The 27,915-nt window shown below is 33.6% G+C and overlaps 1 protein-coding gene across 2 annotated transcripts in view; it reads left to right on the top strand.

The window, feature by feature from the left end:
• The window catches only part of LOC145683295 (brachyurin-like), a 787,572-nt gene that overhangs the window by 477,474 nt on the left and 282,183 nt on the right, over nt 1-27,915 (top strand). For both annotated transcript variants that reach the window (XM_081754655.1, XM_081754654.1), the window contains exon 7: nt 22,256-22,455. In XM_081754655.1, coding sequence (XP_081610781.1) covers nt 22,256-22,455 — 200 coding nt within the window. The remainder of the gene's footprint in view (nt 1-22,255; nt 22,456-27,915) is intronic.

The raw sequence follows: 27,915 nt of genomic DNA, 5'->3' as shown, positions 1-27,915 counted from the left end.
TATTGTTTTATATGTTAAGTTAAACACCAAAACATGTATCACTGATATCGTAAATCGTATTGTTTTTTTTGTAAATCGTGTCTGTAACGTGTTGTCAAAACATTTATCTCCAGACTTGATGTAGAGAGAAGAGAAAGAGATACATCTGCAATATATGTATATGTGATTTATGAAATAAGTGTAGAAATTACGTAGTTGAAAGACACGTAAGAGAGCGAAAATGAGATATAGAAGTCTGAACTTTCAGAAACGTCCTAGATAGGTGAAAATATAGTTAAAAATTGCAAAAGATATCACGTAATTTATCTTTCTTTTCTTATATTCTAGTATCTTTTTTCACATCCAAACATCTCTATCCAGAATTACGAGATAAAAGTAAATAGAGAAACGTTTCGAACCTACAACCCCTGGTATACATGAGTCAGCGCTCTAACGATTGAGTTAACAACTCATGTTGTAAAAGACTCATTTCTACGACTACCCGTTGATGAATGGTGTGTATTAACCAAGTTAGCCAAAACGAAATCTTTGAGTTTTACGTCAGCGGTTATGACGGTTAGGCTAAAGCAGACGGTGATGATGAGTAATGAATGAAACGGTGGAATGAAGAAAGTGGCAGGAAACGGGAGAACCCTGAGAAAACCCACCCACATGGTGTTTTCCCACCACAAAATTTACTTGGTGGTGGCTGGGATCGAACCCGGGACCCCAAGAACCAGAGGTGAACACTCTACCACTGAGTCACCGCGGTCCGACCAAGTTAGTCGAGATAATTGCTCCATATAGCAATTGCTATAATAATAATAATAATAATAAGAAGAAGAAGAAGAAGAAGAAGAAGAAGAAGAAAAAGAAGAAGAAGTAGTACAAAATTTTTAAAGGCGCATTTGTTAAAAGTTTCTATTGCTGAGTAAGTCCTAATATCAGATTTTAATAAATATAAATGTAAGCGTGGTTTATCCGTGCTTATTGCTCAAACTGCGTAACTCACTACCATAGCCCCATAGGGGTTGTAAGCGTATGGTACAGTAGCCTTGCATATTTTTCCATTTGGTGGGAAAAGTATTGCTATCTGAGAGCATCACTTAGAGAAACAACCAGGAGAAAAATCTGCAAAAAATCCCGTTAATTTCTAAGAGAGAGAAATAAATGCAAAGAAAACGAAAATAATAATATGCAGAAACCGAAAAATTAGAGACAGCTAAACAAAATGGGAAAAAGGAAAGAGGGAAAGGAAAGAGCAAAAGACATGGGGTTTTTCTTCCTTCATAGGATAAACCGCTTTCAGCATCGAACTCAATCATCATTTATAGTGTTTAATTCCTTGAAAGAAAATGCAATTAAATCTAGGGTGCAACTCGAACACAGAATTTTTAGAACAACTGTTACACACGCTACCCACTTATCTACAGGTATACACGCTATATCAACTGCGTTTATAAATCAGCTATTACACGCGCTGTTATCAAACGTGTTAAATCAGTTATTGCCAGTGAGTAGGTGAGCTATGACACACGCTGTTTGTCCACCACAAAGTTCACCTCGAAGAGGCTGGGATCGAACCCGGGACCCCAAGCACTAGAAGTGAACGTTCTGCCACTGAGCCACCGCGGCTCCAGCTGTATTTAGAGGCTAATGCCTTTGAAAGAATCACCATTCATCTCAGCAACCATGAAAACTCGGGACTTGACACAAATATAGGTCATTTTGGATTATTTTTACGTGTTTCGGTACCCCCACCCGCCGGTGACCCCGGCCCGCATACAATGGTAACCGATTTTGAGTCATTGCTAATAGAAGTGTCACCATTGATTTCAGCGTCCGTGAAAACTATGGATTTGACACACATATTGGCCATTTTCTAATATCATTACATCTCCCGGTAATTGCACACCTCCCCTGAGAACCCTGGTTCGAATTTTGAAAAAAAAGATACGCTCTAGTCTGGGGCCTGGAACTAAGTACTCTTGATCAAAATTTAGTAATTTTATGTCAACTCGTCTGATCCCTAGGACGGAATAAAGAGTCAGTTTCCCAAACACATTACGATTAGCATAGGCTGACAGTAAGACCATTCGATCACGTCAAAGGCAGGGGTAGTGGAGGACATTTAAAAAAGGCTGACAGTAAGACCATTCGATCACGGCAAAGGCAGGGGTAGTGGAGGACATTTAAAAAAGGCTGACAAGATTAGTTTCCGATTCGTCTTTCAGAGTGGCCGGGCCTGGTTCGGGCCTATAGCATGTGTGCTCGGCCCGGAATGTGCCCGACTCGGTTCGCCCCGGAATTTGCCTAGCCCGGTTCGGCCCGGTAAGGGTCCGGTCATGTTTCATATTATATGAAACGGGCAGGGCAGGGACGGGACGGGCATATTACGGGCCGAACCGGGCGCTCCCGGCCCAGGCTTCGACAGATACCAGAGCAAAGACAGTCATATAGAGAAATGGTTTTCTGCTATTGATTCTGCATCCAACGAATAGGTTCCATCTTATCCGTTAACTCTATATTCTAGCCAGAAGTGGTTCAAATCAGCAATTTGCTGCTCTAGCATTTAACGGCAACACACTGGGAGAAGGCCCGAAATTAACACAAATATATTATTATTTCCCCAAATTGCGTGTATAACCTCTATCAAAACCAGGACGCTTAAGTTTACAAATTCTTACATATTCACTTACCTTAAATTTACTTTTTCTTTTTATCACAGAAAACTTTTTGCAATAGATGTTTGTCAATAGATGTTTTTCATTTTCTTTTTTAATAGCGTCGATAGATTTCATTTTAATAGTGGAATGAATAGTATTCCGGCAGAATAACAATCCATTTATACTTTTCCTGCAGTGTAAATAGTCTCCACATTAATTTACGTAATGTTCTATTAAATATTTCAATAATACTTGCTTTAACATCACTGTATGTGGAATAATGTTTAATGTTATTTTGGTTCATCGCCTTCTAAAACTCTGAATTATATAGTTCTCAACCACTGCCAGTTTGTAAAAACTTTATGCTTTTGTTTCTTTTCTCAGTACTATTATAAAAGCTTGTGTAATTTCTTTCCCAGTTTTATCCCAAACATATTTAGAGAATGTGTCTATCACAGTTACTAAATATTTGAAATTTCGATTAATGTTTGCTAGACCTTTCAATTGTCCACTATTCATTTCAACTAAATCAGCATGCCATAGATCATGAATTCCTTTCGTTATAACGGGTATTCGAGGATAGTTTCGTCTTGCACTTTATGTAATTCTGCAACTATTTGTTGTCGAACTGATTGTGACATATTTTTGTTCACCAATACTATTACACTAATATATACAAAAGCTACAATATATAAATCCCACATGTTAAATCTCTATTATGAAACCCCCAAGGAACAGTGTGTATGTTACAATTTATTTTTTTCTTTTATTGTCATGCGGATATAACTCTAATTTTGTTACCTGATTTGTTGTTAAATTGTGATATTTACTTTTAAATTCAAATTGAGTTTTATGAATCGTTTCGTTTTGAAATAGACATGATATATAATCGTCAAACGTAATTTTTTCTTTAACTACATTTTTCTTGATTTGTTAACATTTTTCAATTTTTATTTTCAACAGTTTTTATTGAATAATTTTTTGCTCATAAACCAACATATTCAATGATGGGAAGTCCACCTAATTCATCTTTCATTTTACCTAAAGCTTTTTTATTTTTCCATGGAATATCATACGGATTAGGTTGAGAAAAATTTGAGGTATAAAAATACTCAATCATGTCTTTTATTTCTTTATAAATATCGTCGGTTTTAATGTAGTAAATGAAAGAGTCAGTATCCATGTAAGTAATGCTAATCTTATCTCCATATCGAAGTTTCATAACATTATAATGGAATTCATAAATTGCTAATTTTGATAAATCTAAAACTGTGGCTCCTACGTAGATCGGTTTATATAGAGCTACAGATATTTTTAGCATATGGAATAATAAAGACTCCCTCCTAATTTTACCCATTTTTGAAACTGATCTTGCGCTGTTAAGTTTTTACACTTTTTTCATTATAAATTAATTTTATATCAATACGTTTTCGTACTTTCTCCATTGTCTTCCCGTATACAGAATTATTTAATAACTTATAAAAATCTTTTTCAAATTAGATTGTAGAATTGGCACGTCGCTTAGTATTCTCTTCTATATAAGATGCAAGCAATTTAGATTGACGAAACCATAATATTTTATGCACTATTACCAATATTAAACCTTGCTTTAGATAAAATTGTAATACTCTATAATGCAAGATATAATTCGATTTCGATTTAAGTGTTAATAGTAATTTTGAGTATTTACCATTCGGTGGAATTTCGTTCGTGGGAGCAAACGGATAATCAGAATTGTATTCGTGTAAGTAATTGGGAAATTTTAAGTCCACTTCTAGAAAAAAACGTTCACTATAAGTGGACCAATTAATAATTTTATTCTTGTCTTGCCAATCGTCAATTTTGTCTTCTCTTTGTATTGTCAAGTTTATTCCCACCGAAAACCACCATATGGTAAATAATCAATCATTCAGAGTCCGTATAGATTGTTTATGTCAATATACATTAAATAGGATTTTTCTTTTTCCGCATCAAAATCATGTAAGTAGGGATTATTAGCTTTGGCATACCTTAATACAGCTTGTGTGATGCTTCCACGTATCGCTTTTTCTACAAACATATACATACTAATATCTGATTAGAGTTCAAGTTCAACTTTTGTTTTATATAACATGGCCTGCTATGCTAAACCAGGCGCAGTATAACCATTAATTGGGTCAATACTAAAAGCATTTAAACACGTCTTTCGAAAATTTTCCAGTATAACTGTTGAGAGAGGTACATTACATGTTAAGTACAGATCACGGTAGTCCCCTAAATTTTGACAATTAAATGTATGCCAAATCTCTTGTGCATTTTGATACTCGGTCTCCGAAATTAGTGTTCCGTTCAATTTGTTATTAAACGCCTCTTTTACAGGTAATTCAATTTCTTAAAATTTATCTAAATTTGTTATGCGTTCATAAGGATAAATTCCCTGACGGAGGATTAAATTTATCGTGTGAAAAATTTCGCTTTGTATATACGAATTGCTCAGGTTTTAATTTTGACACCAAATTTTCGAGACTGTACGAAGGAAGTCCACAAAACGTAACTCAATAGGTCTAGCGTTAAAATTAACATGTTTGGAGAATGTAATGTACTTCTCAGTGCTTTCAGCAATTACAGATATATTGCCAGGTTTGCAACCTAGTTCTTTCACGAATAAATGTGCATCATATGCAGATAAGTTACAAAAGAATACACGAATAAAATTACTCTGTCGTTTAATTTGCAAATTACAATTGTTACACACCGTGGCAATATATTTTCCAGTTAAATGATTATGGTGTTTCACTTTTCTATTTTCACTCATATAATTACTATCGCGAACAGAGCATTTAGCAGAAAGATTATACTCCTGTAGCTGAGAGTTAATTAATTGTATTATTGGTTTCTGTTGATCTAATATATTTATTATTTTTTAAAATTCCTTCTTCATTGCAGACATAAAATTAATCAATACATTTTCACCACGATAAATTACTAGGTCATATTTTATATATTGATTACTCCAACACACAACATAACTAAATCTGCACGGTATATGTTCCTGAATTTGTTTAGTATTGGATCCAATTTGTTTATTTATCGGTTTCAGTAAACTTTCGAAGTCTGCAACAATTATGACATCATTCTGTAATAATAATTTTAGTTTACGAAATTTTAAAATATCTCCTTGTTTCGGCATGTTAATTTTGGTTGGAGTGTGTTCTTTACATAATTTCTCAAGTTCATCTAATTTTGATTTGTTATAAAATGATACTAAACATCGTCTTCAAATAAATTCTTGATGAGTACCGAGTTGATGTCTAATTAAACCATTTAAATTTGTAATTTAACAATAATGATAGTTTAAATACAATAAATCAATATGTTTACCTACAGATGTTTTATCGCTTATACGTAACGGCAAAATTGTTTCATTATCATAATTAATACCATATATAGTAATAGAAATTTGTTCCTTAGTAAATACGGAATTATACATATTTTCAAATTTGTTTATGTTTGCTACTTCAACGGGGAATTTTATATTCGTTTTTTCAAATAACGGTAATAAAGTATTAATATATTGAATGTAATTTTTTACACGCAGGGGATTATCTTTTGCAGGATGCATTGCGGCTAGAATGCAATACATAAAATATCTATCATCTTTATTTTGAATATTTAAAACACATTTTTTAGATAAAATCCATTGAGGCAATTTTATATAAGATGATGCCGTCAATGGATCGTATTTACTGATTTTAATTTCTAAGAGATGGTTAGGTTGAGAACATAGAGACCACCCCGATTTGTTAATTGCTCTGTTTTCTTGTTCAACTAAAATTTTATTAAAACGTTTTTCAATTATAGCATTCATATCTGTACTCGGTAAAATAATTTCGTTACCACTATTTACAAAGAATCTACATGTTTCTAAATCTACTGGTTTTACAAGAGTTGTAGCCAAAGAAAAAAAATACTTTAAAAGATGTATTATCTTGTTCCTGTTTTAATATATCTAATCAGTCTTTTCTTTTTTATTTAGAAAGCAACCACTATCTTCATTTAAAACACTACCACATTTTAAAATGATTTTTTTAAATTATTAATAAATGGAGTATCAGTTGGTAAATTGGTAGTATTCGGTTTAACCTTTATCATACCTAATGTTGCCATGACTATAATACGTCAAAAAGTGTGTTTTTATAATATGATATTATTCTTATAGAGAACTGAGATAGTACAACGTTACAATAATAAGTTTAGAAGTGATTTTTTATCATATGGTATTATCGTTATATGATTTCTTACCTATAGAAAACTGAGGGAAAGCCCACTGATACACAGTTAATGAAATTTAGGAAAAAAATTCAACTTTTAAATCAGAGCTTCGCCGATAAGAAAATTACTCTTTAAACACAAATAAGCAACTGATTAAGAAAGAACTTCTTGGTCAGTCTTTTATACCTTTGTAATTGCATTGCGCAATATTGTGCGATAGGGATGATGTCACCGGTTACGGTTGGGGTTTCCCCTTTTTGTGTTGAATGAAGAGACAGATCGCGAGCGATCAACACAAACCTTTGTGATTGCATATCGTAATATTGCGAAATAGGGGTGATGTCACCGGTCACTTTCTTTGTGATTGCATTGCATAATATTGCGCAATAGAGATAATGTCACCGGTGACGGTCGGGGTTTCCCTTTTTTGTACATCCTATCGTTGAATGAAAATAGAAAAAAAGCAGTCTTGCGCCTCCAATCCCTAATTCATACCGAGAGCGATCAACACATACTATTAAATCAGTATTGTTTGTTGAAGAAAAAATACGAAAAAACGTCATAATTTCGAGTCTAATAACTATAATATGATTGCGAAATTGTGTCAGTACTTTTTCATCGAAAAAATACACGAGGCTGTACTCACTAGCAAAATGTTTCTAAAATCCGGATGAATGACGTAATGAGAATTATCCACATATGGCGGAAGTTATTATGTAACTGATAACAAACCACTGAAGTCTGCATTCCTTTGCAATCTTTAAACAGTTGATAAAAAGGTAATGAATATTGTCTCCCCATAAAAGAAAATAATCTCTGTTATGTTCAAATAGAGGTTGGAACAAGTTCACCCTTAAAATGGAGGTCGTAAGGATAAATTGGAACGAATACATCTCTGCTATGTTCAATTAGGAGTGGAACGTAGTATTTTCCTAGAGGTGAAACACCTTAAATGACTAACTGTCCAGCCCTAAGAGACCGTGGGTGGACGGTTCAGTAATTTTTGCTATAATGTGTTCATTGTCTGCTATAGGGGTTGGAACGAGTACACCCCTGCTATGTTATATAGTCTTATGTAATTTCTGGTATGTTGGAATCGAGCACACCCGTTACAGTCTTTGCTATAATGTGCTCATTGTCTGCTGTTAAAATAAATCCCTAAAAGGAAACAAGTACAACCCCTAAACTGGAAGGACGGTTCAGGGTGTTCGTAGATTCCTGTTATGTTACGTAGTCTTATGCTATGGTAAAATAAGGGGTGGAAAATAAGTCATATTCTTTTATTAGTTCAGCTATGTTTAAATAGGGGTGGAACGAATTTGCTATGCTCAGTGTAATTTCTGCTATGTTCTGCCATGTTCGTAGTCTTATGTGTTAAAATAAGGGTTGGAGTAGTTTTTGCTATGTGTTCATGTATTCTCTGCTAAGTTCGAATAGGGGTTGGAAAAGGAAACGATGCTATTTTAAAATAGGGGATGGAAAATATGCTCGTAAAAGAGAACGAGTCTATGGACTATGTTCAAAAAGGGGTGGAAAAATAGGCCAACTGCTATGTTAAAATAGGGGTTGAAACGTAGTCTTATGTAATCTATGCTATGTTCAATTAGGGGTGGAATAAGTGATCATAAATGGGAACGAATACATCCCTGCTATGTTACGTAGTCTTATGTTATGCTAAAATAAGTGGTGGAAAAAGGGAACGAGTCCACCCCCCTCAAAAGAGAACAAGTACATGGACTCTGTTCAAATAGGGGTGGGAAAATAGGCCAACTGTTATGTATTCTTTGCTATGTTAAAATATGGGTTCAAAACGAGTACATCCCTGCTATGTTACGTAGTCTTATGTATTATTTGATATGGTAAAATAAGGGGTGGAAAAAGGGAAAGAGTCCACCCCTTAAAAGATTGTTTGCTCTGCTATGTATTCGTAGTCTCTGCTATGGTAAAATGTTCATATAGGGGTTGAAAAGTGATCATAAAAGAGAACGAGTCCACCTCTAAAAAATGCTCATAAAAGGAAACGAATACATCCCTGCTAGTCTTATGAATTATCTGCTCTGCTGTGTGTTCGTAGTCTCTGCTAAGGGGTTGAAAAAGTGATCACAAAAGAGAAAGAGTCCACCTCTAAAAATGTACTCATAAAAGAGAACGAGTACACCCCTTAAAAGTGCTCATAACAGGGAACAAATACACCCCTAAAATGGAGGTCGTAAAAGACCGTGGGTGGACAGTTCAAGGTGCTCGATTTCCCAGGGGCTCCTGAGTTGTTCTAGTATGAGCCAGATCGATCAATTTTCTACTACTCAAAGCACGAACTGTCAGGTGATTATATGCTTGCTGCGGCGCAAGCCTTGCTAGCCACGTCGTTGTGCTCTAAGCACGCGTAGGAGGATAAGTTCAAAATTGTAAAATTGGTTTCATATACAATGTAATGTACAAGTTACAGTTTCGCAGATGTGTTTTAGGGATTTGAATATGTAAAGACTGAAGATATATGGAAGAGCATTTTAATGGTTGAAGTTTATTATGTTACAAGTTACAGTTTCGCAGATGTGTTTTAGGGATTTTAATATGTAAAGACTGAAGATATATGGAAGAGCATTTTAATGGTTGAAGTTTATTATAGTGTTGGGTTTAATTATTTAACTAAAGAGTGTATCGTATATGTGGATTTTGGTAAGTAGAGTGGGATAGTTAAAACAGAAATTGGCTGGTGTTCTTGTGCTGTATGGGGAATAACGGGAGGTAGAAAAATATAACCTTTTTTTTTTGGTGTGTGGAAGGACAATCTAAATTATTTTCAGCCCTCTTTATTTACTGTAGAGTACGGAATTGCTTCCCTTTTTTTTCTTGGTTCGGATCCCAACGTGGTTCGGATCCCAGGCAACGAGCCAATATAGCATTACGTAATGGTGGCAATTTCTAGTCATATATAGCGCATTAATTATTTGACTGAACTCAATACTACAAAATTGGTACGAAGGAAATATTTAGTGGAAGATGTTTACGTAACACATTACGTTGCGAAATTTGGAAAGAATTTAATTCAACCGTTTGGAAAAGCTGTTGAAAGCTGTTGCAACTGGAGTGAAATTTAATGTTACCAATGAAAGTTTAATTTTTAAGACAAATTCTAAGTTTGTTGAAAATAGTTTAACCCTTTCGTATGTATAAAGAAATTGGTTACTTCAGTAACAGAAAATTAAATTTAAACAATTGTTGTTTTAGATTTCGGAAGCTAAAATTCAGCACTACTTTACGTGTTCTTTTGAAATTTGCTTATTTGAAATTTTGATGTATATATTTCTTACTATTACATTTTTTGGATCATTTCCTGTTGTTGTTGTTAAATATTATCTGGAGTTGTAATAAAAATTTCTCACTGTTCCAAAGGTGTGTTTTGCATACATTTCCTGGAAGTAGAAATAATCTTAGTTGCTACAAGTAAAAATAAAAGAACTTTAGTTTTGGCTTCTCTGCTACCGGTACGAGAATCGCGGGTTCTTATCCTGACTATGGGCTTGTGATTTGCTTGGAAGCTGCTAAGAATATTTAACCCGGGTCTGGTGTATAATTTCTGTAGATTCTACAGGGACTACTTGCCTGTTACCACTGGCTAATAGCTTAAAAATAAGGAATGTGCAACAACCCACAAGACTGTTAGTTTCATAGAAACATAAAATAATTATTTTTCACTTGCCATTTTCAAACGTAGGCAATTAAATTCTTGAGATGGAAGTTAAAGTTTCTAAAACACTGTCTGCTTGAAATGTGTTTGTGCAAAGACAACTAAGCAATATGCAAAGGCAACGCAGCAACACAGTAAGTTACTTACTTTGTAGTTTATGTTCACATGAAAATTCTCTGAAGTTCTTTCTGCAATGCCATTAAAATTATTTGCTTTTATGATTTTTCATTTCAATTTGTCTGAATGTATTGTTTTTTAGTAACGTATTGATAATATTCCTGTCTCTTGCAATCATTGTGCATCATGTACGTATTTTTAAGTATTCTTTAATGTCTAATTATATATGCTGAGATTATTTATTAGAGTAACTTATTCTTTACCCTGAACCCTTCTTTGAATCTCTTTCTTTATGTTTAAGTCACCCATGTAACCAACTGTGCTAGGCAGACCCAACTTATCCTTATATTACCGATATATTTTACTTTATCACAGCACAGTCATTTATGACAGTGTTTGAAAAAGATTTTAAATAAAAATATATCAATCAAAAAATATCGAGATCCCATGAATACATAAAACGTCCCGCCAATGAAGTGTACCCATACAAATGTTGGAAAGTCGGTGACGTTGTGACCATTTGTTGTATGAAATAAATCTAATCTAATATAAATAAAATAAAAAAGTTGTTTGTGTGTCTGTCTGTCTATATTATCCAAATTTTGGTCATTGATACCTTGGTCCAGACCAAAGACAAAGACGAACTGCTTTTTTTGTAATTCGAACCAGGAGGTCCCAGGTTATCCTTCATCGGGACATGTGAAAATAATAGAAAATGATCGATGTTATTGTGGAATTCATAGTTCTCGCTACACCTATGGTCAATGTTGAAACTCCGAATTGCATTAACTTCCAGATTTACCCCGTTTGGCAGTGGGCTGGGGTAACAGGAGAGGGGATACCGAGACCTGTGAATAATCCAAGATGACCGATATTAGTGTCAAATCTATAGTTTTCGCGGTCGCTGCGATCAATAGTGACACTTATGTTAGCGAGGACTTTCAAATTCAGCTATCATTATATGCCCTAATTGGGTAACCTGTGGGGGCACAGATTACCAATCCGTAGTTTTCGAGACCACTGAAGTCAATGGTGATACTCCCACAGGCATTGACCTCCAAATACAGCCTTCATGAGAAGAATTGCTATTTCAGATAGTTATTAGTAAATGCTAGACACAAACTCTTAACAATATATGGGGTCAGATTGGAATGCAATTTGAAAGAAAGAAACGAAAGTGTAAAAGTACATATCGTATCTCAGAATAAAGTAATAAAAATGTTCAAGCAGTTGTAAAACCTTTCAGTTTCCTAACTAACAAGATATAACCTATTCAATAAATGCGATAGGAAGTTCGTAAAACAAGTTCCGTTTTGATTTCCTACTGTGGGAGCGGTACGATAGTAGTTGTGGTCATGCGCACCAATTGTTCTAAGCCATTTTGAGATTTCTCTATGTTTTGTGTCGTTCGTGTGTGTAATTGTTTATAATGGCAGCTTTAATAAAAACTCTCACTGGTTGTGAAATTAGGTCTGTCATTCGTTTCCTGAATGCGAGGTACGTAAAACCAAGTGTAATGCATCAAAAAGTCTTGAAGGTTTAGGGAGAATATGCAATCAGCTATCCATTGGTGAGTAGATGGGTCCCACAATTTAAGGTATAGTGTGATCAAGTGCAGTGTGGAGGAGCAATGTCGAGGAGCAATGTGGGTGTCCATCGGTGGTTTCTGACGTAATGCTGAGTACAGTCGAAGAAGAAAAGAAATGAAATCTTTGAATTTTACGTCCCACCATTATGTCGGCTAGGCTAAATGAGACAGTCATGAGAAATGAATGAAATGGTTTAATGAAGAATGTGGGAGGAAACGGCAGAAGCCTGAGAAAAACCAAGTACACGGCGTTTATCCACCACAAAGTTCACTTGGCGGGAGCGGGATTTGAACACGGGACTCCATGTGTCAGATGTCAACGCTCTACCACTGAGCCACTGCGGCCCACAATAGAAGAAAGGATTAACAACAACCTTAAGTTTACCGTTAAAGCTTTTAGTGTTGAATTTCAACAAAGTTCATGGACAGTACATTAGGAGATTGTTACTGAAAAACTGGGTTTTCTTAAACTTTGGGCACGTTGGATACCTAAACCTCTTTACTGAACATCACAGAAAAACAACGGATTCATAGTGCAATTGATTTTCAGATACGTTATCATGATGATAACGAGAATTTTATACCGCAGATAGTTACGGGGTGTGGAATTTGGCTTCCTTATGATACAACTGAAACAAATAGGCAATCTAGGCAATGGCGGTATACTTCGTCAATAGCAAAGGTGAAAACTAGCAAGACTGGTAGCAGTGAACTAAATAGAAGGACTGTTACCGGTCATTTTGAACGTTGATGTTTTACTACTTTCTCAATTTATCGTCTTACGTTAATTTCTTACTGTGTCGTTATACGTCAATACTGAATTATGGTTATCCTATAAATAATCAAAGGCTATAGAAACTGTATTTAATTAAAGTAAAACTGATGAAAGTAAAGAATTCACTGTAACTACAAAATGTATTGAAACTAATTTTCAGATGCAAGTAAACATATATACTAGTTTTTTTTATTTATCTCTATGATTTTTTTAATGAAAGCCCCAACACGTTATATATATATATATATATATATATATATATATATATATATATATATATATATAATGGAATTTAAAGACAAATCGACATAAACTACAGTTAAGGTATTGAGTTTAAATTAAAGAAATGTAGCAATATATAATATTATAAAAGTAATTTAACTTAATTTTATTTACGTTTTTTTTTTGTTAAATTTTGTTATTTTACGAAAGGTTTAAAAGAATTATGGACTCTATTTATATTAATTATGATTTTTAGTTTTTGTTATAAAACAAAATACTGCGAGCTACTAATTGCATTAAAAGACAATTGCTGGAATTTTGTGTCCTCAAAATTTTAAAGGTTTTTGGTCAGTACAATGTTCTTTCTGAACTGAAATTCGACGTGCTGTCTGAAGTCGTTCCCGTATAAAAAGTTCTTTAAAAATCTATTATCTCATGTTTTTCGGTGGTATAAAATGCTTCCTACAAAATTTCGGAGTAGTGTAAAATAGTGCAAAAAACGAAAAACGCAAACACTATAGCTAATCAAATCACCTACCTAAAATTTTGGAGAAATTTCTGATTATAAATAAATCGTTAAACAAGTCACATCCTGGCACCTCGCAGTATGCAACTTCGATATTATTTGAGTTTAAATAGTATTTTAAAAAATCAAAAAAACTTTTAGTGTTATCCTCCCTAACTTAATAATTTTTAAGGACATTTTATATCAGCCAAAATCGAAGATGTGGGTAAGGATCCTTTTAACGGCAAGAAACCAGCAGCTCGACAAGTATAACATTCTTATTTTGGCCAAATTCCTTTATCACTATCCTTCACAAATTGCAAATAGTTAAACATAACCAATCTAAATTTCTTAAAACCTTAAGTTTGTACAAGCCTGTTCCTAATAAATCAAATTAACATAAACACAAAGGCTTTACTAATTTTTATATCACCTTCAATAATCATTACTCTAATTAAGTTTTACTTGCAATTTACATAATGTCTGCTTAAAGTGTAGGAGCATTATTTTAAAAAATCAAATATTTCTTTAGTTTGGTCTGGTTTTTACTCAGTTGCTACAATCCCCATACACAAATAAATTTAAAACAAGCCAGGCTAACAAATGACTATAGAAACTGAATTTAAATAAAGAAAGATCTTATTAAAGTAAAGGATACACTGTAAATACAAAATGTATTGTAACTAACTTTCAGATGCAAGTAAACATATATAATAGTTTTTATTTACATCTATGATTGTTTTCAATGAAAGTCCCAACAGGTTATACATACACTATAATAAAATTCAAAGAAAAATTGACATAAACTACAGTGGAAATTACAAGAAAATAATTTTTTTCTTTGTGACATCTTTCTAATAAAAGCCGCCATCTATGTCAACACACCTGGCACATTTGTAAAGAACAGTCTCAGAACATTAACCACATACGAGTTTCTTGCACTGTACACACATGTTCCGTCTTTGTATCTTAGGTGTTTCGGAGGTCACACTGAGTGAATGAAAATGTCTTGTTTTTCCTTGAGTGTACAAACGTAGAGGAGAGTTCTTCTGCTAATTTCAAAAGAAATATTCGCCGAGTAACTTTTTTTCTGTTTTCTCTGTGTAAAAGATCCAGACGTTGATTTCTGCGAGGTCTAGGATGTTGAAAAACACATGCATAGGCCAAATGCGGCATCCAAACTTGACAGTACAGAGACGAGACATCTCGTCTGATATCCCTCATAGAAGTAATTAATGTGTCACCAGATTTGTATAATATGGTATCATACAACGATAAAGCAGTAGACTTTGCAGATGGAGAAACTTCTCTTAGTGTTTTCGTCAGTGTGATTGTATTCTCCTGCTTTAACAGCTCTGCAAAATGTTTGGCTGTGAAGAAATTGTCACATGCCACATTTCTTCCATTCAAATGATAAGGTTGCATGAGACGTGGGACATGTTCTATAAAAGGTATGTTAGTGTTCCTTTCATCTTATTTACGCATTTACGCGTAAGAAAATCCATTCACCATGTATTTACTATTCGCATCTGCTGTAAGCCATAACTTCAAATCAAATTTATCTGGTTTGTTACTCATGTATTGTATATATACTGTATATTGTATTGTATCGAGCTTTGCATGGATAGAGTTGTTCAACAACAGTCATAAATGCACCTGGTTTATTGTTCCTAATAAAATTAACAACATATATATTCCGGATTTGGGAAGCAGCTGCAAAGCCATTGGTCTTGAGTCTCTTGCCACGAGTTGCTTGCCATCAAATCTTAGAAACCGCATGACTTCTAGGAACTTGTATCTTCCCATAGTGCGAGAAAAAATTGGCGGCCCCCACACTTACGAGCACAGAAGTTTCGAGGTAAAATTATTTCCTACATACACTCAACGTGAGTATATTATGCCTCTGGCAGCTTCTAATCGGTCGATATCAAGTTCCTATGTGTCTTCCTACAGAACTTCTCGGTCTCTAATTTGTGAACAGTTTTTTAAATTTTGTAGAGTACTAAGGCCTATCAATAGTCACCATGCACTCAAATGACTCCAAGCGATTATAGCTTCGTGTGTTACACGTTGGTCCAGGAGATTTTGCGAATACGTTGCGGCGCCCTGTTCTTCCAGGTGCTTGTCTCGGTGCAATTCGAGTACACAGTGTTCCGTCGGCTGCAGTTTATTCATTCCCCACTTCCGGATGTTGAGATACAGGGGATTTCTCCCGTTTTTTCCTTGGCTGCGAGTAGAAATTTCTGGTGTCACTGAAATTGAACTAGATAGGCAGTGTCTCGTTTGAATATTAATCTTCCGACTTTGATTACCCGCCTAGTTCTGTTGCCTGAAGTTTATATTATTTGTCCTCTTTAGATTCTTTGCCATCTCCATCCAATTCATCACAATCAAATATGCCTTCTCCTTTAGAATCTTCTTTTGGTAAACTGCTCAAATAATTCACCGGAACGAAAACATGGGCGTGTCGTAATAATGAGGAGAGCAAAACTTCTACAGAGCCGACGTACTAATAAACAAAAGCATATAAATAATGTTTTCTTCCAGTAAAGAAAGTATACTGGCGCGAGAGGAAAGGGAGAACGAACTGAAATTAAATACACCGTTTATCGCAATAATATAATGAAAATAAGCTAAGCTTATGAAAAAATCATTGTCTTGGCTTTACAGACATAAAAGAAAAGAAATATGACACCTCTCATAATGGCGGCAGCAGTCCTTTAAGATAAAAATGTTTATAATTCGTCCAGTTTTTTAAATACATTTATCATTTAGAGAAATGTTAAAGCACCAAGGTGCGTTAAAAGTCATTAATTATGGGCCATCAAAATTAAAACGTAGACTACTAATTAAATGTTAAACAATGTTCACCAGTCAGTTTGACCGCTTCCGTTCTTCTAGTGTTAAACCAAAGCAATTCTTTACACCCCAATATGTACAGTTTTTTGGGACAAACACGTCATTTTACTAATTGACAAACAAGCCATTCTATTAACACGAGGTGCAACAATCAACAAAAATATTTATTTCGAGATGCTTAAAAAGCTGCGCCGCTTAATTCAGGACAAGAGCAGAGGAATGCTCTCGAAAGCTGTGGTTTTCAATCATGAACACGCCCGACCGCACACTGCGAATGTAATCAAACAACTCCTTGAAAGCTTTGGATGGGATGTTTGTTGTTATTCTCCATTCAGCCCCGTCCTTGCTCCTAGCGACTTCCAACTCTTTCTGCATCATTTTACAACGATGGGGAGTACAAAGAACATGTTACCACGTCGCTGACAACACAGACGGAAACACTCTCTGACACAGGAACACATAAACGTATACCACGCTAAGTAAGATGCCTAGAAAATTACAGGAGTTATGTAGAAAAGTAGTGTAACTGTTATGAATTTTTTGTGCAATACCTTTTTTTATCTGTACTAGATTTCATTCTCAATTATAAAACGGAACGTACTTTCAGAATGAACTTCGTATTGATATCATGAGTTTTATTGTGGTTACCATAGTCTTTGTATATTCCTGATGCTTCATGTCTACATCTCTTGACAGCGTGTGAACTACAAGTTGGATTAAGAAAATCGACTTTAGTAATACTGGAAGTGGCTATAACTAAACTAAATTTCCCTCTATATCAAAGATCTCTCGCTGTGTAAAATACCTCTACGAGTTTTTCTATGTGTTCAGTGTATGAAGTAAATTATTAAGAAATGCAAGAAATAAATTATTAATAATGTAAAAAATCAGATAAGAATGTGCTTTGAAAGAAAGAAACGAGAGAGTGAACATACATAACCGTATCTAACTTTACATAATATATTATAACCCAACGCCACTAATCTAAGATAATGTAGAAAAAATGGAAGAAAGCAATTAATAATAATAAATATGAAAATATAGAAAACAGAAACTTCCCCAAAAACGTAACCTTGCAAATTTAGGATTTAGATTTCTGGGCTGTCGGCATCTAAAGCCATTTAGCCCGTCACATTTGAGGGATAACGTCAATCGGCGTGAACACTATCCGAAGAAAGGGAAGGAAGAAAGATCTGGGAAAGGAGGGAAGTTACCTGTGACCAAAGGTACCACCCGGGCATTTCTTGGTGTGTATGTGGAAAACCCAGGAAACGATAGTAAGATTGATTTTTTTAATTCTTCAAAATGGATCTTGGAACTATATGTGTGTTGGTGTAATAGTAAGTTCCCAAGTGTTAAGATTAATTCCCACTCGATTTTAATCTACAGAAGAAATGCTTTTTCTTGAAAGCAAGGCATGTGCTAGCCATACTAAAGGCTAAAGGCCGTAAATAAAATTCAAACTTCAAATGGAACTGGGGTAAATCGCAGTCAATGGTTGAATGAAGAACACGTTTGACAATAGTGGGTGTAATGGAAGATTTAAGAGTACACTGGATGTGACGCGTGTGGCTAAATGGACAACTTATGTAACTGTTGTTCTAAGGTTCCTGTGTTCGAATCCCAGCCTGGATAAAAACTTACTTTTTTGAGGGAATTAAACAATATTAATCATGTTCGTGATTTATAGTGAACCAGATTTATTTTATAAAGGAAAAAAGAGACAGACACAGGGGTCGGGGGAAAGAGGCAGACTCTTTATAATTAAGCGTTAACATTTAATTTATTCCAATGTCTTTTACTCTTCTTTTATCCCCTTTCCTTCTCTTCTCATTTTGTTCCACTTTCCATATATTTTGGGGGTTTGCTTGATGCGTATTTTACTTTCGTTTTATTTACATTAATTCCTATCTCTTAAAACCTAACGTGAATGGAATATCTGCAGATTCATCTTTAGGTTGTTTCTATATGTTATGCCCTAAGATAGTAATACTTCGTGCTTCAAGTTGAGGAATATATTTGCATGTTATGTTTTCGGGCGTGCATTTTCTGTCATCTTGGTTGTCCAAACATCAGGCATACAATGAAACTATTGTGTTACAGGTAGAAGCTATCATTTATTATATTTCCAACCTCTACTTTCTAATGTTTCTGACTGAACATTAAAGATTTTGATTCAAGACTACGAACCGGGTAATCATATATATATATATATATATATATATATATATATATATATATATATATATATATATATATATATATATATATTTATATATTTATATATTTATATATTTATATCATAATAGAGGCGCAAAATTAAAGTAAAGCACAGGTCTCACCCGGGTCAACTTGCAACAGATATCTATTATCCAATATTGTGGCATACAACAAATATTCAACAACAAACTGAAAGAAAAATACAAGAAAAATCAGATTTTCATATAACAATTTTATTGCAACCCAATCTGTGGTGGTGTACTTGACTATATATTCACCGCTAAAACAAATTAAGTCAGACAAAATTAGAAATACTTGAATCGGTTAATTAGGTAATTACCATAAGAATCCAGGCTCTAAACTTTCATTTAAAATTTCAAATGTCTAATCTGATTTATTTAGTTACAGTATGAAGTATCGATTCTAATAAACTTAAGTCTTAAAGATATAACTATAAACCCAAAAATTCGAAAGGTAAATATGTAGCAAAGAGTCGACCATACATTCACTGCCAACATAAACAATGCAGTAGAAACAGTTTTAAAATACGTGAATCTCTTCAAATCCAAAAAGGTTATGAATGTTGATGGCTTTAATTTAATAATAGCAATGCAAAATCCCTTTAAAAAAACTAAATATTTTGAAAGCGAAAAAATTATGAATCATCCGGTCTTGAATTTGTTAACAGCAATTCAAACTCCTTTAAGATTGAAAATCCGGTATAATTTATATACCTCAATTCTAATTAACCTCTAATTATGACAAATAGTTGCCACTATTGTAATTTGAGAAATTCAAGAAAAATTTCAAAAAGGCATCTCAGAATCCCTATAATTCAATTCACATAACAAAATCTGAAATCTCTAACAATTAGATGCAAAATGACATAATAATTGCATTCAATTAAAAACTAAAGAGACTTTTGAATCAAATTAAGATTTGATAATTAATGTGAAAAGTTAATATTCAATCTAAATAATAAAAAAAACACGAGTACAAGGAAATTCAAAGCTCACAAAATTCACCTATACCAAAATTTAATATTCCAAATATCAAGAATTTACCCAAATATTCTATTCCTATACTTAACTTCAACATAATAGCTATAAATCCGAAAAGCCCAGCCAGCTAGAAGCAACTTAAGGAAATAAACGCATTTAGTAAATTTGAACACTAATTTTTGAGTCAATCTAATATTCGTTCAGAAATTATTCAATTCTAAATTTACTCAACTCGAAATTTAAATTTAAAAATGACGTAAGTCGGATTATTTTCACACACTTAATGACAATTATTAGATTCTAAACTCATTCTTCTCAATTTTCAAGGTCAGAAGGATTGAATAATGTTAATAGTGTGTAGAGCGTGAAATCTCTTTTTCTAGAAAAACTCTTACTTGAACCTATAAAAGTTGCAAGGAAAAAGAAGGCAAAGTGGCGAACTGTAGACGTGAAACATCAGAAATAAGTAGAACTAAACGAATTGAATTAACTAATAGAAAACCGAAATTTTTAGCAAGGCACATTTACACATACAGTCTAAATAGGTCACTTACAACATTTATTTGAACGTAAAAGTTTTACTCCTACTTTTCCTTTACCTGCCCAAAATTACGAATTTGTTACATTAGAAATATTTTTTTGGCTTATACCTTTTAAACTACAAATCGATCGACAAAATCACGGCAGTGTAAAGTAGTTTTGTCAAGGCGAGCTGTTGTGATTGAAACAAAACTTAGTACAAAGGAAAGAATCAAGATAAAAATTAATACCAACAATTGTTATAAATATTGTGCAAAATTGCACAGAAATAGGGCACCAACTTAACTAAAATAAGCTTGTAACACAACTCGTGACAATAGGTCAAGCAGACTTTGCTGCCCATTTGAGTCACACATTCGAACATATCAAACGGTTCAAAAGAGGGAAAAGTACAAAACTGAATAACTAAGATTTCACACGTATTTAAACAGAATAAAACAGCATTGAAATTTGTTATCTTTGCGTTTTATAACTGCACTCACTTTCAAACCACGCTACACTCTCGGTCCACGTCCAACTTATCACACCATAACGAAAGCACAGCCAAGAGGCAGACACAAACAACCGGAAAGGAGCTCAAGACTAAGACATGCTATCCTTGCTAACTATAAGAGTCTCGTCATCACCAGGTAGCTTCCTCTCACCAAACTACAGCTTGTTTTCCTATTTAAGGCTGCCAGCTCTCAATAACTCAACTTTATTCTCTCGTTCTTTCTGACTCTTTTTTTAAAAAAACAAAAATTAATCAATTTAAAAAAAATCACTATCTCATTATTTATACGAACAATGCCCAAATCTCGAGTTTTTAAAAGTCTGCAATTATGAACGACTCCAAAGTAAGCATAAAATTTGAATTTTCTTTACAAATAACTATCAAAATCAATAACTTGATTTTCCTTTGGCACAGACCATAAGGAAAAGGGAAATCATTATTTCAAAGCCAAATGTATTTGAAGAGAGCTAACGTAATCCTTGCATTCTTTCTTTGCCTTTTGCCCTTTCTCAGATTTCTTTGATCTCTCTTCCTTTTCTTGTGTGTGTGGGTGTCTGCGTGTGGTTGCAGGGTAGTTAAAAAAAACATATTTTCCTCATGACTCATATTTGAACATTTGCTAAGAATATAAGAGAAAAAAGATGATATATTCACTTTATCATTCGAGTCATGGCCCTATTAAATAAATAAAGAAATATAAACAAATCATGAGTACAAAGTACTGTACGCTTTGAAGCAGAAGGTACACTCTAAAAACTAAGATTAAGCAGAGGGTATACGGCGTGTACAACCTTGTACCCTCGACTACAGCCCTGGACGCACTGTTAAGAAGTGAATGTACTATGCTGTTTGATATACTTCTGTTTCAGCGTTAAAGAAAGGACAATATTTTTTTCTGAAAAAGGTTTTAGTCAATGTAACTAGTTAGTTATTCTTCATGTTCCCAGCTACTCCTGTTCATAGTCGTCAGGATAATCCCAAAAATTATAAAGACTGGATTGATCAAGAACCACACGAAAAGTAGTATTCAGTTTGTTTCTATATTATTCCGTAAAATGGTTTAATGGTAATAGTGTAAATAAACATTGCAAACCTCAAATGTTCCAGGGACTTCTGCTTGTTATTTCACCAGTGAAGTAAAAGCATAAAGTAACGGGTGTAATGTGTATCAAAATGATTGAATGCTCACAAGACGCATTATTAATAACACGATTAATAGTCGAAACGATTCTTATTCTAGTCATTGCAAAACTAGTAAAACAAGTTTTCTGTAATCCAATCTTATTTCAATTTGTTGCCTGATGAGATTTAATGTTATCTATTTTAATGTAATAATTACTGTATTTTTAAGGGACAATATGCACTGTTGCTGGCTGGGGCGGATTAACAGCTGATGGCGAATTTCCATTGATTCTACAGAAGACTAGTCTGACAGTCTTAGATACTGACATCTGTTCAGAGAAAATAGAACCAGTTACAGATGATCCTTTCGATGTTGACTATTACCACATATGCCTTATCCCACCTGGAGGAAACACAGGTGTTTGTGGTGTAAGTATTTCACACTGTAATTATTGATATGTACTTTTGATAAATTTTGTGATGATAAAGTTTTCAAATATTATTAGAAGTAATTAATAAATAATCTTGTGATAAGTCCAAGGAATTATAGGTCTTTATGAATACAATTCGAAAGTTAAACGGTAACACAAAATTTAAAGCTATGTACCTAATATAAGTTTCTCTAAACGGTACGTGTTTCTAATTTGAAACTCTATATGAAGTTAGCAACTAATATATCGTGGGATACCAAAACCTGATATGAACACATCCCGATATATTTTAAAAGATTAATGTTATCTCTCACAAACTCATTCTCTTTCTCTGGAACAAACAAGAATTGCCAAAAGAGTGGAAAGAATCAATCATTGTTCCAATACACAAGAAAGGCAACAAAACTGACTGTAATAATTATCGAGGCATTTCTCATCTGTCAACATCCTATAAAATACTTTCAAATATTCTATTAGCAAGATTGACACCATTCGTAGATGAAATTAATGGTGATTATCAGTGCGGATTTAGACGAGATCAATCAACTATCGACCCAATATTTACCATTCTTCAAATACTCGAAAAAAGGTGGAATAGAATACCCCGGTACATCAACTATTTATTGATTTTAGAAAGGCGTACGACTCTGTTAGGAGAGAAACATTATACCACGTTCTTACAGAACTTGGAACACCGAGGAAGCTAATTAGATTAATTAAGATATATTTAAATGAATCCCAAAGTAAAGTCCGGGTAGGAAAATTTTTGTCCACGAGCTTTCACGTCGAAAATGGCCTAAAACAAGGCGATGCGTTGTCGCCATTAGTATTTAACTTTGTTCTGAAATACGCTATAAGGAAAATCAAATATAGCAACCAGGACCTAGAGTTGAATAGTATTCACCAGGTTATGGCATACGCTGATTATGTAAATTTAATAGGGTATGATAGAAGAACAATAGAAAAAAATGCAGAGATCTTATTAGACGCTTGCAGGAACATGGGTTTAGAAGAAAACGTATAGAAAACCAAATATAAGGAAGTGCTTCGGGACAGTAATACAGTAAATTATGGATGTGTTAATATATTGAATAATACTTTTGATAAAGTGGGTAATTGCAAATATCTAGGATCTATAATAACATACGAAAATCATTTTAACAAAAGAAACACTGACCAAAGCTTAAATCTACTTTATTTTAAATTATAATTTGTATCTGTTTCGGATATCTAGCATATCATTCTTCAGACACTATCGATAATCTTTTTTTTATTTTCGGATATCTAGCATATCCTTCTTCAGACACTATCAATAATAAATGAAAATACAGACATATATATAAATATTGTTATGACAAAGTTTAAATTCTTTAACCGTCATATATATTCACTATGAAAAAGTTTAAATTCTTTAAACTGACATATATATAGTCATTGTTGTACTTTTTATTTTTATTTATTTATTTATTTACTTTTTTCTATTTACTGAGGCCTTCAGCCAATCCCATAAGTCTTCGTGTTTACTTTCCAATTATTCATGTTCCTTCATTTTTGGTTCGTATAAGGGCCTTTTTTATATTTTTTTATTTTTTAATTTTCTTTTTCTCTATGTTATTCAAACTTCCTTGCCATAATTCATTAATAGGTAAGCCCCCTGTCCAGTTCATCAGTTTATCTCTTCCTACCTTTTTTATCCAATCTGCTTCTTTCCACTTCCTTATTATCATTCTTTTCTCCATCTCCAATATTTCCGTCTTATCCCAATTACTTCCGTGATTCATCTCCTTAACATGTTTGTATATAGCATTGGTATCTTTCTTTCTCCTAACATCATCTTCATGTTGTTTTATCCTTTCTTTCATTCTCTTTCCTGTCTCTTCTATATATGACATATCGCAGTCCTCACACCATACCCTGTAGATGACTCCTTCTTCCTCTTCATCAATCTTTTTAGTTCCTTTTCTATTCTTCTTCTTTATTGATCTTAATAAAGTTTCTCCACTCTTTCTATAAGTTGTGACCCCTCCTTTCTTCAATAATTTCTTCAGTTTCTCCGTTTCTTCTCCCATACGTTCCATGCCATGCCATTTTCCATTCTCATCCTCTTCATTCTTCTTTCTCCCTCTCTTTCTTTTCCTGAAATAAGATTATCGATAGTGTCTGAAGAAGGATATGCTAGATATCCGAAAAAGTTACAAATTATAATTTAAAATAAAGTTGATTTAAGCTTTGGTCAGTGTCTCTTTTGTTAAAATTATCAGTCCAAAGCCATGAATAGTCTTACTAACGAAAATCATATTCATGAAGAATTTAAATGTCGACAAAAAACAGAGAATTCGTGTTACTATTCGGTTCAAAATCTCTGGAGGAATTGAAGCTTAAAATATACAAAACGATAATCATGCCTGTTGTTCTGTATGGTTGCGAAACATGGTCGTTTACAATGAGGGAAGAACAGAGATTGAAAGTATTTTAGAACAAGATCCTGAGACAAATATTCGGACCCAAGAGGAACGGGAATGGTGGATGGTGGAAGCTTTATAACGAGGAACATCATAATTTATACGGTTTTCCCAACATTGTTAGGATCGTCAAGTCTAGGAGGCTTAGATGGGCAGGTCATGTAGCTAGAATATAAGAAAGTAGAAACGCAGTCAAAGTCTTGGCTGGAAGTCCAATCAGAAAACGATCATTAGGAAGACCTAGGCGCAGATGGGATGACAATATTAAGATAGATCTTGCAGAGATTGGAATACAAAGTAGAAACTGGATGCAGTTAACTAAGGGTAGAAGTCAGTGGAGAGCTTTCGTGAAAGCGGCATTGAACGTCCGGGTACCGTAGGCCATAGAATTTGTTAGTTAGTTAGTTAATGTTATCTTTTGTCAATTTTCATAAGACTTGGTACATGGTACAGCATTTTTAATTAAAAGATATTTAACATTTTTTAAATAACTAGATTGTTATTTGTAATAGTACAAAATAACTTCGCAGATGTAAAGTATTATTAAACTCAGTCATGTTATACTAACTTAACAAAAAAGAGCATTGAAATCATCTCTCAAGCATAACACTGTGCTGAGTATGGGTCTCTATCTGTCAGAAACGTGAACAACTTTCCAAATAATTAATATGTTTTTCAAATATCTAAGAAACTAAATGAATCAGAATTTGTATCGAGATCGGTATCACTTGTGTGAACTCTTACATACTTATATTTTTTCTCTCTCTATTTTCTTTTTGAGGTACTTAATTAAGTTTTACTCCTTGATAATGTTTTTGTTACATCTTACGGAAGTATTTGGTAAATAATCGCTCGCACTTATTTTCTGGTTATTTTCAGAGGAAGAGGATAGGACATGTTTTCATTTACTAGAGTTTACAATTTGTAACGTAATTTTACCCCTAATTTGTATGATACGTCGGAGGTTTTATACATGGAAGATTTGCATTTGTTTGACATAGTATATTGAATGGTATAGATGTGCTAACTACAGTAAGAATACGGAAAAAGAGGAAGAAAAGTAAGATAATAAGACGAAAAATTCAGTTTTGTTTTCAATAGTGCGTTGTGGTCAATCTTCAAGTAACGCCGAGCGTTTCATGTATCTGAATTATAATTCTTAGCACACGTAACTTTCCCATTATTTATCTAAAAACAACTAAGTCAACTTACAGAGAAGGAGATAATAAACGAACTATGTCCAAGCGACAGTGAAAATTACTTTACTAAGCCAGAAGACGTAGAACAGGAAGTTGATTCAAATTCTTGTATCTGTAATAATTGTTCTGAAGAATAATCTAGTTGCTGAACTATCAGAAGTGATTATAAACCTCTTACCTATCAGATTGTAAGAGAGAATACATTTTTGCAATATAAAGGTTTCATTCCCAAATACTTAACAGTTTGGAACACACATCTGCCCAAACCTTTGCAATGAATGTATTACGATTTTCAGGATTAGCTGGAATTGTAACTGTTTCGTCTTGGAATTCTAGATTGAATATATATTTGTTACTCTTCATCAGCTCGACAAAAAATTGTAGACAAATTTAGAGGTTGGAAGAATTGCACAAAAAAAGAAGAATTGGCCGGAAAGAAATTGATGTTATTGACCAAACTCTTCATAGGTATGGTTTTACTTGGCGGACTTCGGAAAAACTAGAATGCACAATCAATGAAATATTTATTAATTGACATTCAAACGCAACGTGCAAGAAAAAATCTGTAAATTCTTTCTTGAATATATATCGTATTTTACGATTTGATAATATACGTACTCCAAGTACCACATCACAGACACACACCCTTGCAAGTTTTGTGTTTACGCGCAATGCATTTACATAGTGTTTATATTCTATACATTTACAATACAATTATATATAAAAATTGTACGAGAGGTGAATACAAGAGGTGAATTTTGTAATTAATGATCTATTAGTGTATTCTAGGAGTAAATGACAGTTCTTCTAATTCTTGACACCAAAGCCTGAAAATAGCAGCATTTTTTAAGGAATACGCTTCTAATTTATAACTTCCTAAAAAGAAATAACACAAAGGCAGCAGTAATTGAAGAGCTCCTTTCCAAATACCACTTAAGTCAGTTTTTCTCAATTTTAAACTTGTTATGTTTATTATGATATTGTGGATGAGATGCACATATTAATGTTGAATAAACTGCAAAACTCACTCAAGTCTCACCGGTGTAATGGCTCAAAAACTACGTTTTATTTTTTTGCAAAGTCCACCTTAGTCATTGGTGTTTCCTGGTTTTTGGTGTTTGCTGTAAATTTTAAACCTATGACTGAAGTGTTATTTGGAAAGGAGCTCTTCAATTTTTCCCTAAGTGTCGCCTTGCAACATACTAGTATCTTGAAATATGCAACAGGGAGAAATGTGGAAACTTTTCAAGTTTGGTTCTGGCTGACCAGTTGCTAGGAAGCAACATTTATTTTGTGAGAACAATGAAAAAACATCAAGAAGAAGTGTCTCTTATCACGTTACTAATCAAATTCAGTGCTAAACAGTGTAGATAACAAACTGCGCAAAGAGTGCACCTTTCTAGGGCGATATATAAAGAGATTTGTCCCTAAAAACACTTTTCAAGCATGTTTGCACATTGTCTACGACGTTAATATTATTGTTAACAACTTTTGTTAAACACAACACTGAATAGTACTTTAGAGAAGAAACTTAACTAAATTTAACTTTATAGTATTGATCAATATAATTACTTATATTACTTCTTCGCATACAATTCCTAAACTTTATTAATTAAGTTATTTTAAATAGAGTGTTCTGCGCATAGGCTTGTATCGCATCTAACCACACAAACTTATATCTAAAACTATAACTACTTATCATCTATCATAAAATGAACACCAGTGCAGGGTGTTCATTTCGTCTTTGAAAACATCTTTTATCATCTATACGACTTAATGCTAACTTACTTAGTACTA

This window comes from Thermobia domestica, chromosome 4 (assembly GCF_964235325.1).
Source record: "Thermobia domestica chromosome 4, izTheDome1.hap1.1, whole genome shotgun sequence".
NCBI lineage: Eukaryota > Metazoa > Arthropoda > Insecta > Zygentoma > Lepismatidae > Thermobia > Thermobia domestica.
The sequence above is the reverse complement of the archived record's forward strand: the minus strand, read 5'-3'. Positions and strand labels throughout refer to the sequence as shown.